Below are 16,479 nucleotides of genomic sequence, written 5' to 3'. Positions count from 1 at the left end.
CCTTCTGCATGGAAAGCTTGTGCTCTTCTACTGAGCTACAGCCCTTCCCAGAAGCAGACAGTGTGTTTGCCTGCCATGGTGACAGGCCCAGCATCAGCATGGAACCCACTGGGGCTGATGCCTGGTTTGCTCTTCTAGCACATTCTGTCACTACCCAATACCTACTACCTGAAAGTGGTGGTCAGGGACAAAGTGACAGGTTGGTTCCCAGTGTCTGGTGCCAAGTAAATCCACTCGCTATACAAGGGTGGAACTGGCTGTCTCATCCGCTTCACCTCACACTCATGAGTGGGCTTAGCTGGTGGCAGTGCCATGGCTACCAGTGAGTTCACAGAGTGAGTGCAAAGGAAATAATAATAATATTATTATTATAATTTATTAATTATACCCTGCCCATCTGACTGGGTTTCCCCAGCCACTCTGGGCGGCTTCCAACAGAATATTAAAATACAATAGTCTATTAAACATTAAAAGTTTCCCTAAACAGTGCTGCCTTCAGATGTCTTCTAAAAGTCTGGTAGTTGTTTTTCTCTTTGACATCTGGTCGGAGGGCATTCCACAGGGCAGGTGACACTACCAAGAAGGCCCTCTGCCTGGTTCCCTGTAACTTGGCTTCTTGCAGCGAGGGAACCGCCAGAAGGCCCTCAGCACTGGACCTCAGTGTCTGGGCAGAACGATGGGGGTGGAGATGCTCCTTCAGGTATACTGGACCAAGGCCATTTAGGGCTTTAAAGGTCAGTACCAACACTTTGAATTGTGTTCGGAATTGTACTGGGAAGGTGAGGCTGGCAGCTGCAGTAGTGCTGACGCTCAGAGGAGATGACTCTGAGCCGGGGGCGGGGGTCAGTCAGCACTAAGGGGTAGTCTGCTGAGGGAAGGGCCCTGTAAAATCTGAAACCAGGCTTGAATGGTGATGTTTCTGTGATTTTCCTGCACTAATCAGCCATAGCAAGTGCTGCTTCAGAGACTTCCAGTGCACCCTCAGGACAGTTATCGCTGCCTGGGAAGTGATAGAGAATGTGAGAGGGTGGTTTCTGCCAAATCCAACATGATGGTTTGATTGCTTCCTCCCTTGTGGCATACCAATCTCTCTGGTAGCACACTTTTGGGGATTCTGAATAAATATCCCACCTGGTTACTACTCTCTTTCCTAGTTGGGAAGCAGTTTGACTCATGCAACTGGCCTCACCCCCACCCACCCCCACCCCCGTATTCAGCCCCTTCTTGCAGAAAAGTAGCTGTCACACACCAAGTGTGAATGGGCCTTCAGTAATGTGCTTCAAAGTATTCTGGTCCTCCACTCAGGGTTAATGAGGAGTTTGCATGCAGATGAAGGTGATGGATGGTTGGGGAAGGACCCTGTGTGAGAAGCAGGGAAGGAAAGATCTCCCAGACTGGGAGGCTGGGAGTGTTCACCTCTTTCTGTGTGGGACAGGTTAAGATCTACCTATAAGAGAGGACTTTGCATTCTCCTTTTTCTCTTTTCTCTGTTTAGATTAGTTTATTTTTTGTTGTAACACATCATGAAAGGTCTTAATAAACTTTTACTGGGGAGAAAAGGATTCTGGTATGCAATGTAGTTGGGAGGTGCTGCTATTCTCCCTACACACACACACACACACACACACACACACACACACACACACCCTTCTGTGGTACTGAAATGTCTCCATTCCTGTTTGAAGGGTTCTGTCGATGACTGGCCTGACTCTGATTGCTCTTGGAACAGGAGGTATCAAGCCCTGTGTGGCGGCGTTTGGTGGAGACCAGTTTGAAGAGGAGCATGTAAGAGTTTTGTTTCTTTTATCCATGTGGTTTCTTAATGCCTTTTTAAACATAGCACTTAGCAGGGATGGTTAATCCCTGACCTATGGGCTGTATCTGGACTCCTGAAGTAATTCATGGTGGTCCCGAACTACCACCCTAACAATTTGCCTTCTTTCTTTTAAAAAAAAACCCTTATAAAAACATTGTCCAGCAGTTGACATTATTAAGTCCCACCATTTCTCCATTGATCTGGTACACAGCGGGGAGGGGGGAGGTGCTGCTGCTTCTTTTCACCTTCCAAAGGGGCCCTTCTACATCTGACCTGGCATCATCCTTTGAATGTTGGTGACATTAGATAGTCTCAGAGAGGTTTGGGAAACAGGAAGGAATGCTCTTTCCTTTTTCCTTTCTAAGACTTCCTGTCAGTGTTGCCTTACCAGAGGGAGAAGGAGCTCCTTTGCAAAAGATAAAAAAGAAGCTGTGTTTCTGCTCCCCACGGCAACAATGGAGCAGGAGCAGGCCCTCTCATGCCAGCTTGTCTCCCTTCATCTGCTGAGTGCGTGCCTGTATATGTACGCTGCCTGTTTATCACCTTCTGCTGAGTGTGTGAGTGTGTGCACTGCCATGCAGCCCTTGGAATGGTGGTCAAACTCTCAATGTGACTATCAAGCCTCAAAGGGTTACTCACTCCTGGCTCATCATTTTTAATAAACAGTCAAATGCAATGTAATGAACATGCATTGTTGACTCATCCATGCAAAAGAGTCGATAGCAAGGTTGCCTATATAAAGGGTAGCTTTGGCTATTACTCAGAAGCTCTGTCCATGAGAAGTGTGCAACTTGCCCATCCTCTGTCCACATCTAGGGAGCCTAGTAAGTTGCCCTATTCCATGTCATAGGGCTTGTCTAATGTAACCAAGCATAGTTAAACTCTGTCTGGCAGCAGTGCTCCAAGGTCTCAAACAGAGCAAGGTATTTCTCACCACCTGCTACCTGGTTCATTTTGCTGGAAATGCCAGTGGCTGAACCTGGTGCCTTCTGCCTTCAAAGCATGAGCTCTGCCTCTGAGCTAAACCTTTCCTCCCACACTTCTCTGAAGCCTCTGAGGAACAAACAGGAAAATATGCAGGATTTGGTCACTGCTGCCAACTATGGCTTGAGGTCTCGTAAAACATGGACATCTGTGGAAACAAAATGGGATGTCATTGGACAAGCGCCACCTGAAGTTGCTTACTTCCATTTAGTCCCTCCCTCCATATCTCAGAAAGCATCATCGACGGCACAGGTGACTGTGAGCTGTGGTGGTTGGAACTGAAGAAGCAGCAAATGGAGTTCCTGCATTCCTTTGCCAAAACTTTGTGCATACAAGGCAGAATCTGTTTCATTGGAACCTGTTTTTCCACTTCTTTGCCACCACTTCCCCTAAGGATACTCTCTCATGCCATCACGGAAGCTGAGCTGAAAACAACTCTCTGAGCTCTGGGACATTCCCATTACCTACTACCCACCGTGGCTTCATGGAGATGTCAAATAGGCCTAAATGGACCACTGTCCAAACCGAGAAGGAAACTCTGGCATTAACAATTAAGGAAACAAGTTGAACCTATGCAATAAAATGGTGCAATATGTCTCCTCTTAAGAGTTCAGGCCACTTCATTTGCCCTCCTTCCCCATTTTCCTTTTCCAACCAATGCTCAGGATGATATGGCTACTGAGCATATTCAGTTCTCATTGTACTGTTTTGAGTGAGTCCTGCCCCCCAAAATATGTGAGTGTGTGTGTGTATTTATGCTGAACCTGCTGTTCCCCCAAGCATGCTGATACCTCCCTCTTTTCTCTCAGTTGCCCCATTTTGAGTCCATTGCTGTTGGCACTTGTCACAAAGTTCACTATTAAAGTCAGTGTTGGGAACATTAATGGTGTCTGTGTTTCCAATAAAAATCATGTGCAAAGCTGGTCAGTGCAAATACACCTTGTATTTCATGCTGGTTTAAAGAACAACTCTCCCTTACTTTCCACTAACCTTGCATACCTCTGCGTCCTAATCTTCCTTTCCTCTCTTTCTCTGTTTGTAGTTTCATACCCCCAAGCCCAGAGCATGGGGAGTTTTTTCTACTGTGCATGGCTTACCAGCACAAGGTGAATGTGTGTGTATTTAAAATAAGATTTCACCAAGGAATTCTATCTATTACGTTACTAGCAGTTTACTGAAACACCTTGTATTTTTTCTGTAGTGTTCCCCATCCTAGCACAAACTGCATTCACTTTCTCACATAGCTCATGAAACCTAAACAATAGGATACCTTCAGGATATTGAAAATTCCTAGCATCCCCCGAAAGCCTGTTTGTTAATGATCAGGCAGGCAATAGTTTTGATCAAACATGAGATTGCATATTTTCACAGCCCTGCATATCATCTCTGTAGCTGCGGATGGATGTACTGAGTTATTTTATTGCATTTTGGTTGTTTATTGTCAGAGCTACCCTAGGTCCCAGCTCACAAAGGACCAACGCTGCTTCGTTGTTAAGTATTTATTGAAGTTCAGTTTCACTTCCAGAGCCGCAGCGCGCAGCCCCACGTCTTTATTGAAGTTCAGTTTCACTTCCAGAGCCGCAGCGCGCAGCCCCACGTCTAAAGTGTCAGACCGCTGATGCTCCGTCTGAGTCTCCTCCCCCTTGACACCAATTTAAGATTCTAGCCTTGCTCCACCTTCTCCGCTGCTCTTTCCTCCTCTGGGTCCGCCTGCCCGCCGGGGTTCCGCCCTTTCTAGCCTCTTCTCCCGCTGATTCCCCTGAGCCTTCTCCCTCCCTCCGGCGGGCTTTAGGAGCTGGTTCCCCATCCGGGTCTCCTGTTGTTCCGCGCGCCTGCACATTTGAACTTGGCGCGCGCGCCCAGCCAGCAGCTTTCCTCCTGACCGTTCCACTGCTGCTGTCACTGCTTCCCCCTTCGGGGGGGCTAGCTGCAACTGACCTCCCCTCCGTTGGAGGCGTGGTCAGCCCTGACTCCCTCTCTGGAGGAGACACTGCCCCTGACACATGTGACTCTTCCCCCCCACTACGCTCTGGTGGGGAAACTGGTCCCGATCCTCCACTGCTGCTTTGGGGTTCCCCTCTGGCTCCTTGTTTCTGGTGCGTCCCCCCTGGGACCCCCCTTGCCCTGACCATCGGTGCCCCCTTCTGGGAATCTTCTGATTCGCTGGAGAAGCTCATGGAATCTCTCGGGCCACTGTCATACTCCCCTACGCTGCCCTCGGATTCTTCCCCTTCGCTCTCCCAATCCTCTCTCCCCAGTGCTCCTGCTCCTGATTCCCTGACATTTATGTTTGCCTGTTGTTGGGGGGGGGATCATGTAGTTAGCATCTGGGCCTATGTCAGAAAATAATATTAGAACACAGATAATCATAGATTTAAGGTATGGGGAAGTATCATTATTAGGCAGAGAGCTGACAACATAAGAATCACACAGATCATGTAATTTGGCTGGGGAAGGGAAAGACACATAAAAGATTTGTTTGAGTTTAGAAAAAGTAATTGTAATTGACATTAGGAATCTTCCTCTGCTTATCTCAAAGTAGCAGCTCCTGAGGGTTATATCATTCCCAGAAGTGCAACATCTATGACTAATAATAATTAGTAATATTTTGTAATCAACTTCTAATTAACAACTAATTAGTATATGATTATAACAAGAACACACAGCACTTGTTTTCAAAATGCTTTACAGATTCCCTCCAAATTAATCACTGTGCTCTTGTCTGAGAGGTTAAGTATTACCTTCCTGGGTTAAGTTGATCTTTAGAAGTTGTTAAAAGCTAATCGTTAATGGAGACGAGGAGACCTTTGAATGTTTCACCCCAAAATTCCAAACTCTGAATGAAGAAACAGTTGTTTTCTTTTGGAAGATCATTATCATGTGCACTCTGCTTCAGCCGTGTATTCCTTAAGGAGGGTGTACTAAGGTTCACTTCATATGTAGGAATGTAAGCAGGCATTGATTTGTGTTCTGTGTTCATCGTACACAGTCTTGTTTCTGCTCTGCTGCATGTCAGCATCCAACAAAACCTACATTATTCGTCTTGCTGTCCACTGTGGTGGAATTTTACATAATTAATTGCATTCTTGTTACATTATTCGACAACATTCCTTCCAGTGCAAAGTCCATTTATTGCAGTGCAAAGGAAGCACAGTGCAAAATGGAAGGGAACCCCAGCAACAATTATGCAATCGTTTGCAGGCTGAAAACAACCACAATGAATACCAATCCTATTCGCTGGATTGATTTCCATTCTGGACATGCACTAAATAAGCAAATGTCATTAATTTCCCTTCCTGTTTCCATTCCCATTAGAATTCTCCAACATCCCTGCGAAAAGCCAGCATGTGAGCAGACTCATGTTCCTGCTTTCCGCGGGTTATTTGGCCTGCAAAAAAGAGCAAGCGCATGCATTTACCCTGCAGGTTGCTGTGCTTCAATTTAATGTGCATAGGTTCCAGATGCACACTGGGAAGGGGAATAACACTTGTCACACTTGACTTCTGCAAAGAAAGCAGGGGTAGAGTATCTTTCGCAGGGACTGGGACCTTGGTGTTCAGCCTACAGAGCAAGGGTGACCTGGCAGCTTTTATATAGGCAGCACCACATGGTCTATTCTAGCCTACTGCTGTGAAGAGAATTGCTTGCTGTCTGATGTGGCTCTTTTCCTTGTAGTTCTCCTCAGGCTGGAGCTTGTTAGAACTCACGGGATGCCTACCTGCTGCAGGCCACAGATTTAAGGCTTACTATGGGCTTAAGTCAATGCGTTTTTATCTGGCAGGCGAAATCCTTGACTTCCTTTCTTTTTGTCACTCAGCTTTATGTCAATTTCTTGACATACTGTTTAAAATGAGCCACCCCAAACTATTCAGTGTATTGCAATGTAACTTCCTGCCCCTGTGCCTTAGGACCACTTCTCCCATTATGCTTTAAAGTAATGGGTGCATTATGGCAAGCTGGAGTATATATTCTGTGGCAAGGCAGGTAGGATTATGTGCAAAAAAATGTGATTGAGAAGGTTGTGTACATACACAAGGCATTGCATTGCTGTTCTTTGCATCAAACATTGTATCAAATGCCTGTATGGACCTCTTTAGGTACTCTTGGGCAGCAGAAGGCAATATTGGCTAGTTAAGGGTTCCCAAATGTATGTATACTGTTGTTTAAACAGGTACTTCAGATACTTTGTATTATAACTCCCATCAACCCCAGTCAGCTGTTGTGGGAGTTATAGTCTGAAACATCTGGCAAAGACTGCACCACCATACCACCTATGATTCCCTCCAAAATCATAAAGGTGTAGAACTGCCCTTACTCTGCAAAATAACATGTACAAATAAAAATTTCACTACCACTGCAAGATGATATGTCATTTCCTCACCCCAACTACTGCCACTTAACAATATAATTCATTTACACACGGTGGGGAGTTGTGCTTAAAATATTTGCAGACTGTTGTCAACTGCTACCTAGCCTACGAAATTCACTTCAAGATAGATGTAAATTGTGGAAATTGTGTTGAATTGTTGTAGTGCTGGTCATTCTGAATCCTGCTCCATAAATTATGACAAGCACACTGAAATCAATTTGAATGCATTTCAGAAATCTATCACATGTTCACGATGGATCCCTCACCTCTTCCCCACATTATTCTGTTTTCACATGATACCTGTGTTCTTGGGATATTTTAACACTTTCATGACAAACCATCTCTCCTGCAGTTCTGCAATATCAACTTTCATGTCAAGACTTTTTGCAGCTTTGAACTATTTGCAACGCCATTATGGATGAAAGAGACAATAGACTCCCCCAAATGTTGTGAGTCCTGTGAGCTCTCTTGTTCCATGCAAGTGGTGAACTGTCTGCAACCCACTGTCTTTGGGATATGAGAGTGGCTTTATGACACTCCGGCATGCCCAAGAATGACTACGCATGCAGCTTTACAAGCTCTGTGCTGCAGGGTGACCTCAAGCAAAATATGCATCTGCAAGAATGACTACAGCTTTCAAAATACAGAGTAGAGAGTGAAAATGCATGTGCACAAATATCCAGAGTTTTGAATTAAAGCAAATAATTGAGAAAGCAGCATGGAAGTACATCAGGAACTGAAGGGATTTCAAAGCAACCAACAGAAATCCACCAAAATCCAATTACACCGGAATCCAATTCTTGGAACCAAGAAAATGGCATTGACAATGAGATCACTTCTATAGGCTTCACACTCAAGATACGCTTTCTTTCCCCTCTGTGGCATCAAGATTATTCAAGAGATGTACCAGATGTGATTGCTCATAATGAGACATACATTTACATCTAAATTGTGGACTCCCAAGTTGAGGAGGCATTTAGGTGCGGAAAATGAATGAAGAACTAAGCCAGAGTCAAAACAAATATGTCAAGGGAAGGGGCTCAGGCTCATGCACTGCCTTTTTGGAAATTCACACCTCACTTTATGGATGCTGCTGCTGGGAAGTAACAAAGTGGGGAATGATCTTTGAAGTTTTCTTCTGCAACTGCTAAGTGTTGACAGATGCAGTTACTCAGCAGGTGCCAGTGCACGGTCTGTGGGAGGTGGAAACCAGTGAAGTCATCAAAACTGGTTAATTCAGGCATAAGATGCTTTAGGGATTTTGAGCCTGGTGATCCTTTCACCTTCCCTCGAATCCTAATGAGATCTCTAAAAAAGTCACCAGCCCATGATATCCACAGTACAGCTTTGAAAGTCCATGCGAATGCTGAAATCACGCTTTCAAAAGCTTGAGAATGACTGCTGACAGAGCTTTAAGGCTATAAGGTCCTTCATGCAGCATGGACCTCAAGCAAAATAAATAACTTCAAACAAGCTACATGCCAAGAATCCCAAGTGCCTTCATAATTTCGGAGTCCGTCTTGAATACCAGAAAGCACCAAATGGATAGCAATATGCTAAAGCAAGTGGAGGCAGTGCATCATTTACATCAGTCTGTATAGGCGCAGGCTAGAGATAGGGGAGAAACTGGATTCAGTTTGCATTTAAAGCCAAATTTATCAAATTTGCACTTTCTGAAACAGTATGAGATCTGAAACAGCCATCCTTTAGAATTCACATTTTTCTAAATTTTGTGATGCAGTTCTGTAACCAGCTAATGTATACCCAAAAAAGGCATATATTAGGTAACAGTATGCATAAGCATGAATATATTAGTTGAAATAACATTCAATAATTCAATATATTAGGAGAAATTGCTTGCAAAAATGTGTTTATTTGGAGAAATTCACACATGCAGAAGAATTTCATGAGGATTTAAAAGAAAACAGAAAATCTACAAATTGCTGCTGAAATGTAGAGAATTGATTTTAAGAAGGGATCAAAACGGACAGACCCTACTATCCCTAGTCACAGTCACCAGAAAAAGCACCAGAAATGGTCTTACACAGGGGCAGCCAAGGTGATGTCCTCCAGATGTTTGGGACTATAATTCTCATCATACTCAGCCAATGTGGTGAAGGGTTAGGGATGACGGAAGGTGTAGTCCACATCTGTCGGGACTCATCTTGGATAACCCCTGTCTAACAGCAGTTAGCAAACCTTGCTCGGTCTTGGGTTTGATGGATAGGCTGTTAGGAACCAGTGTTGCCTTCACATAGCAGGGCTATGGTCTGATAGTTGGTAGTGGGGATTATTTAGCTCAAGGGGCTAATAGATAAGTGGATGAAACAGTAGCACAATTTGTCCCTTAACAAGCAAGTTAAAGAGTTATGGTGAAAAGTCGTTTGCAAAATCTTAATATTTATTTTCGTTACTTGTATTTCTGTATAAATAATTAGTAATCTGGAAACCAAATTCAACTGCAGAAAATTACATTTGCTATACTTAGTGTGAGCAAAAAGGTTTCTGTGTATACTAATTATGGTCAACAGCTCTTGTTTTCTATAATTAAGCTATAGGGACTTTTTTCTTTTCTGTTTATAGAAAATGTGGCTAAGCCATACTTCCCTTTCAATATTACTGTATTCACTCAAAATGAAATTCAGCTGTTTCCAGATGACCCCAGTTCATCCTGATTTGTTTATAGGGAGGCTAGATGATGTCAGCTATTCACTGAACATTGAATGTGGTGAGGTTAAACAATGCTGCATTTTCCCTGTGACTTTCTTTGTCATAAAAAGTCCATGGGGTGGGGTTTGTTGTGCAGGACCTTCCAAGCACCTGTAATTAGACAATCATAATTTGCCAGCATGTGATTTAATCCCACCCCTACATAGTGACCTCCTGCCAACCTAGCAGTTCGAAAGCATGTCAAAGTGCAAGTAGATAAATAGGTACCGCTCTGGCGGGAAGGTAAACGGCGTTTCCGTGGGCTTCTCTGGTTCGCCAGAAGCGGCTTAGTCATGCTGGCCACATGACCCGGAAGCTGTATGCCGGCTCCCTCGGCCAATAAAGCGAGATGAACGCCACAACCCCAGAGTCGGTCACGACTGGACCTAATGGTCAGGGGTCCCTTTACCTTTACCTTACATAGTGACAGTCTGGAAGCAATCATAGATTCACACTTACCAGAATTTTGTGATACAGTTCTCCAAGCACAAAACAGTTACAAAAATGCATATATTAGGGAAAAGTGTGCATAAGAATAAAGCTATTTGTGGAAGTAACATACAAAAGTGCATTGTATTTGGGGAAGATGCTTGCAAACATCTGTACATTAGTCAGAACTGCATATTAAAATAGGTTCATTAGGAGGAATTGGCACTAAAATGCTGACGCATTTAAAAAAGAATTCTTAAATAGCTGCAAAATTTGGAGAACCGATTTTAAGATTGGAAAAATGAGAAACTGAGAGAACCTAGATAGATAGAGCCTTCCATCTGCAGTACCAGGTTCTGTCTGAATGTTGTTGTTCATGAATAAATGCAACTATTGAAGTTCTCCTGACTCCGGCTGTTTCCTGGACAGATCCATTGCAAGATTTCCTCCCACAATGAATACCCTACCCAAACCCACAGAATACTTCACTGTCAGCATAAAAAGGTCTTTGGATACAATTGAAAGTTCAAAGTGAGGGCGCTTGCCAGATCTCCTCCATAAGAGTCTGCCACAGCATGGGACCAGTATGCTGTGGACCCCAACTTGTTGTTGAAGCCAGCTGGTCCTCTGTAACATGAGGGACAACAAACAGCATTTCTCCGTGTGAGCTCAGTGAGCAAGCTGAGATATGAAAAGCTAAAATCAACAAAGGCACTTTCAATTTCATTATAAAAATAATCAGAGAGAAAGCCTAATAGATGAGCAGGGGGAGGATGTTCCACAGACAAAGTGCCATGATTGAGTCCTATCTCTTCTTGCTGTTCACCTCCCCTCAGAAGATGGAAGCACTCTGATCAGGTTCTCCAAAGAAGATATTAAAGGTTGTGCAGGCTCATGAAGGAGCTTTACCTAAATATGAAAGCATTTTGGGATAGTAAATTGGCACAAGGAAGGGTGGTCTACAAACTGGCGAAAAATAAACAAAGGTTCGCTGTTGCACCTCTTAAATATTATTAAGAAAATAATATTTGGATTCCACCCATTCATTATCATAGTCTGCCTGTGAAACTCCACAACCTTGAGCACTGGAAGGTAGCTCTGCACATAAAAAATCTATATGGGGCAATTTCTCATTACTGTATAACGATTTTGAACCTTTTTATAAATTAAATAACCGCAGGAGTTCATGTAAAAAGAGGAGCAGACATTTACATATATTGCTCTCCCTCCTGCCATTTTCTCACGTCAGAATCAGCCTGTGCCAGTACAAAGAGAACTGAGTCTGCCTATTATTTTTGCCAACTTCAGAGTCAATAATAGTGAGAGGTGCCATTAGAGCAGCACTTTGGGGCTAACAGAGAGGGGCCCCACTCAGCAGGAGGAGCTACAAACACAGCAGGGCTGGCTTCCCACACTTTAAAGTACGTGAAGTAATGCACATTACCATCTTAAAGAGTCCCTTCTCTAAGTCCAGAATCAAAATCATCTAACTGTGCTACTCACATTAGAGTATAGCTGAATAGCTGTAAATTGGCCAAGGCTTCTGAGCACATATTGAGTCTGAGTTTTTTTATTTCGCTAGCGGCTCTTTGCTCTGCTCTGTCATCCACAATTAAATAAGTGATTGTGAAACCTGAATCTTTGGCCTATTACCTGGAAACTTGTTGCTCTTGCCTGGTTCTAACTTCCTGAGCTGGGCAACTGGAGCACTTTTGATTTCTATGGCTTATTTTTAGTTGTGTTCTGATTAATGAAAAGGAGCAGCCATAAGATTCTGCATTGGCTTTGCTAGCTTTTTTTAGAATGCCCTGGCATAAGGCATGGCTGGCTGGCTGGCTGAAATCCACACTGTAGCATTTTGTTGTAAATTCCACATGTATCTGCATGTAATGCATATTAGTAATATCAGTTCTTCTTCTGTGCTCCTGGTTAGCATAAGCAAAAGTTAATAGCCCCTTGAATTAGTCTAGCAAGGATATTTTTAGCCTACAGAAGTAGGTTCCGTTGAAATAAATGAGCTAATACTACGAAGCAAATGTACTTAAGGCTGAAATGTAATTTATATAATCCCAATTATTTCTTGCCTAACTATGGCTTCACTTTGCCAAGTTCTTCCACCCTTTTCCTTATCTGAGCTGTTGGTGTATGCTTTTTATAATGAATATGTTTCTTTTCCTATTTATGTTTTTTTGGGAGAATATTGCCTAGACATGATGAGCTGTCAAGCACTGCCAAGTTGGGTTGAATGAGGCTATATTGGGACTCAATTAAAATGCTCCTTCTGAATAAGTAACTGCTACTCTCTTTGTAAATCCCCCTCCCTCCACCATGCAAAGAGAAGAGAATCTTTCCTTCTACTTGTGTGTTTATATAGAAGTGTGAAGAAAGAGAGAGAATCTATATCTTGCCTTGATTTTAACCTTGCATTTTATTTTAGGTCAATACAAATGTATAATTCATAGTGGAGTGGAATTGATGGAGCCCCGTTGACAAATCCATTTCTATGTTTCTAAGCAGTGTTTAAAAAAATCTCTGATGTTGATTTGATCTTCTCTCATTTCAGGGCCAGGAAAGAAGCAAGTTCTTCTCTGTCTTCTACCTGTCCATTAATGCAGGAAGTCTGATCTCTACTTTCCTTACCCCTGTGCTGAGAGGTCAGTGTTGATTAACAACATGGATGGATGATATTCCCCCAGATATAGTTGGGCTACAACTCCCATCATTCTTGACTATTAGCCATGCATGGTGCAGCAATAGGAGCTGGAGTCCAAGAACATCTGAAAGGCCACCAGTTTCCCAGCATGGATTTAGAATGACGGTGGGAATTAGATGCAGCATGACTATCCTACTCCCTTAGCTAATTGGGTTTTCCTGATTTCCACGTGAATAAAATCATATGTCTGTTTGGAGTAACTAGACCACTGTGATTCTGCTGAAAGAACAGAGAGAAGTTGTTTTTAAAACGGGATACAATTTGTATGTACAGAACTGCACCTTGGAGGGCTCCACAAAGAACACAACAGAACCCCATTCCCCCTTAGGAGGTGGAAACATATGGATGACTCTTTAGAAACAGTGCCAGAGCAGTCTGGGGAATGGGAGACATGGAAGCAGGAGGTCCACCTAACCAGCCTTCTCTACTTGGGGAAGGATTGCAAACGTGGAGTTCATGTTCCTTGAGTGAGTGGATCAGAGATTAGAGGACAAGTTGGGGATCTCAGAGTTGCATATGGACCTCCCGTTCACCAGAACAGCATGGCAAGCTGAATGCCTGCGCCTATGCACTATAGTGGGGTGTTGGGGGAGAAAAGGAGGAAACAATGCTCTTTTATCTGTTAGGGGGATTCCTTCATGTGCAGGTGCTGTACCCATGTTGCAAAGGATTGTGTTGTTTGTTTGTTTGTTTGTAGTACCATAAGACTTTCTGTGATATAAACATTGAAGAGAAGATGTGATTGAGTAAGCTCAGTTATGGATCCAACTTGCAATACAATACAAATCTTTATTACGGCCATAGACCAGCATTTAAAATCTGAAAAAGCGCTTTAGAAACCTAAAAGGCATTAAAGCACAAGGTGAATATAAAAATCTATAAGAATTTTAAAGAAACTAAAAGAATCCAAAAGAAGGGTCAGGAACATTGGACAGGTGTGGAAGAGCACAAAAGGTTGATATATAAAGGCTTTAACTATTATTTAAAGAGCACCCTGATATGTTCATTATAACTGATTTATGGCACAGGTCATCCTCCTATGACTCTGGAGCGCTGCTATGCAGAACCTAGCAATGCTATACGTTGCAGCAGGATCCAACTTGTATTTTCCCAGCTTCTGCTCGTGATCTTCATTCCATTCCCAAACAGAAGGGCAGCTACCCTCAGACCAGCACAGAGTTCAGCACTCTAAATCCCATTGAGTTAAAAGAACAGATAATTATATATTGGGCTATGACCAACAGATCTGGGACAAACAAAATGGTAGTCATTACAAGATAATGCCAGCCTGCCAGAGATGCCATGCTCTTTTGCTTGTCCTATATTGTATCACTGAAGGGAACGATGTAGGAAGGAGGAAATATCTTACAGGGAGTCAGATAAAGGAGTTTTCCCTCCTGGTCTCATCTTCTCCCATAGAGAAGACATGACAAATACCGTAGATTCTGGCATATAAGACGACTTTTTAACCCCGGAAAAGAGGTTAAAAAGTTGGGGGGGGGGTTGTCTTATACCCCGGGTATGGCTGCAGTGGGCGGCGGGCTCCACTCCGCGCCAGGAGGAAGCTGCCCAGCGATGCTAAGCCGACTTTGCTGGGCGGCTTCCTCTCGGCGTGGAGTCCGCCGCCCACTGCTGCTTTGGAAGCTGCCAAAGCTACCGCTGCAGCAGCAGTGGGCAGCGGGCTCTGCTCCGCGGCGGGAGGAAGCTGCCCAGAATTATACATTCTGGAGTATGCCGAGAGAAATAATTTAGGATAATAACATAATACCAGTTTCTCTTCTACATCACAGCAACTTTCAGGAGCATTATAGATTTGCAAAGGTTTTTAGTTAATGTGCCAAACTGAGTAAAGTTCTCTCCTGACCACCAAGTTGCAAAAGCCCATTTCAATCGAAACATCACTACCACCCTGATATTTAACATGTCCAAGTTAGGCCAAATGCCTCCCATTTCTTGCTTCGTGTTTTGACTGCTCTATTTGGTAGCAGGAGTATGATAGCAACGTATTGAGAACACTTGAGATGCTGTTAGGGCCAGGCCACGATCATTCTGGGATCTTCAGAACAGCAGTAGAGGCAGAATTATGCAGCTTGCTCTGCGTTAGAGAATATAGAAATCTGCCATACAGCATGTCAGACCGTGTAGATCAGCACTGTCTACACCGGCTGCCAGCAGGTCTCCAGGATTTGAGACTGGGATATTCCTTGCCCTACCTGGAAATGCCAGGGATTGAAACTGGGACCTTCTTCCTGAACAACAGATGCTCTACAACTTCATTATGATCCTTCCCCATACTGTATATGTTCTTTCTTGAGAGCTGGTGGAACGCAGCATGACATCACCTGGTGAGCATAATCTAGCGGATCACAAGTTTGCAGACCTTTGTAAATCACATTGCCATTGACTTTGCATGGCCATCTATCCACAATCATTCAGTGAGACCTATGCCAGAAAATACTGCCCTAAAGTTCCTATGCCAGTCTCCCACCCATACACTGACCAGATAGACCTGTTGAGCTTCAGCAAAATTGTTGTGTTCTGTGTTTTCAGCCCATGTCCTGAGATGCAAGGAGTGAAAGCAGACAGAACAAGAGGTTACCTTTAGCATTGCACAGAGCAGCTCTCAGGAGAAAAACAATCACATCCACAGGAGCAAAGAGAGGACAGTTTGTGTGTCTTGTGTGTCTTGTGTGTTGTTTTTGAAACCTATTTAATGTCTGGGGTTGGATTGGGAACTTGCTTGCCTTCTATATTTAATCTAAAGTACAAGACAGAAAGCAAAGCTATTTACCTGTGTCAACACTGGTAAGTAGCTGCTGCTCAGAACATTTTGTAGCTGATTGAAAAGGAAGCTTCTTTTAGGCTCTGCATCTTATATCAACACAGGTCAATGCCAGGACAAATAAATATTGTGGCATGGTGCAGAGTGGAATGAGGATGTTTGGTTCTTAAGAGTCTTCCTTGAAGAGAAAAAAGAAGCACATTCCCTTTAAAACTTGGCTGTTTTGTGTGGTCTCTGTGGCTACTATATCGAGCAAGCCAATGTCCCAAACAGCTAAAAACGTCCTCTGGTGAAAATCAGAAATAACATGGGCAGTTCTGGACTATCAAATTTCAGCTTATGCCTCTGAAAGCAAAATACTGTAAATAACCCAACATTAGGCACAAACACAAAGGCAGCATTATAAACTTTAGATAAATATGTCACACATTAATAATAGCCAGTATTTTTTTTTTATCCTGTTGGTGTTCAGCTGTGAAATTGTTTTGTTTTCATTTGTTCCGGTGCAGAACAAACAGCATCTCTGCAACCACTTCTCCTGGAATATTTGCAGCTGGGTGTATGTAACCCTTGATTCAGAAGTTGGGCCACGTTCATGAGTCTAGAGGTTTCTCTCTGACTTTCACTGTGTTCTGGCTTGAGTACCCAGCCAGGTGAGCCTGGGACTCCAGTCTGGA

The 16,479-nt window shown here is 43.5% G+C and overlaps 1 protein-coding gene across 3 annotated transcripts in view; it reads left to right on the top strand.

Moving 5' to 3' along the window:
• SLC15A2 (solute carrier family 15 member 2) overlaps positions 1-16,479 on the top strand; it is a 77,023-nt gene that overhangs the window by 21,702 nt on the left and 38,842 nt on the right. For all 3 annotated transcript variants that reach the window (XM_083585096.1, XM_083585097.1, XM_083585095.1), the window contains 2 exons: positions 1,686-1,785; positions 12,871-12,961. In XM_083585096.1, the coding sequence (XP_083441222.1) occupies positions 1,686-1,785; positions 12,871-12,961 (191 nt within the window). The remainder of the gene's footprint in view (positions 1-1,685; positions 1,786-12,870; positions 12,962-16,479) is intronic.

This window comes from Podarcis filfolensis, assembly GCF_964270895.1.
Source record: "Podarcis filfolensis genome assembly, chromosome: 1".
NCBI classification, from domain to species: Eukaryota; Metazoa; Chordata; class Lepidosauria; order Squamata; family Lacertidae; genus Podarcis; species Podarcis filfolensis.
The sequence above is the reverse complement of the archived record's forward strand: the minus strand, read 5'-3'. Positions and strand labels throughout refer to the sequence as shown.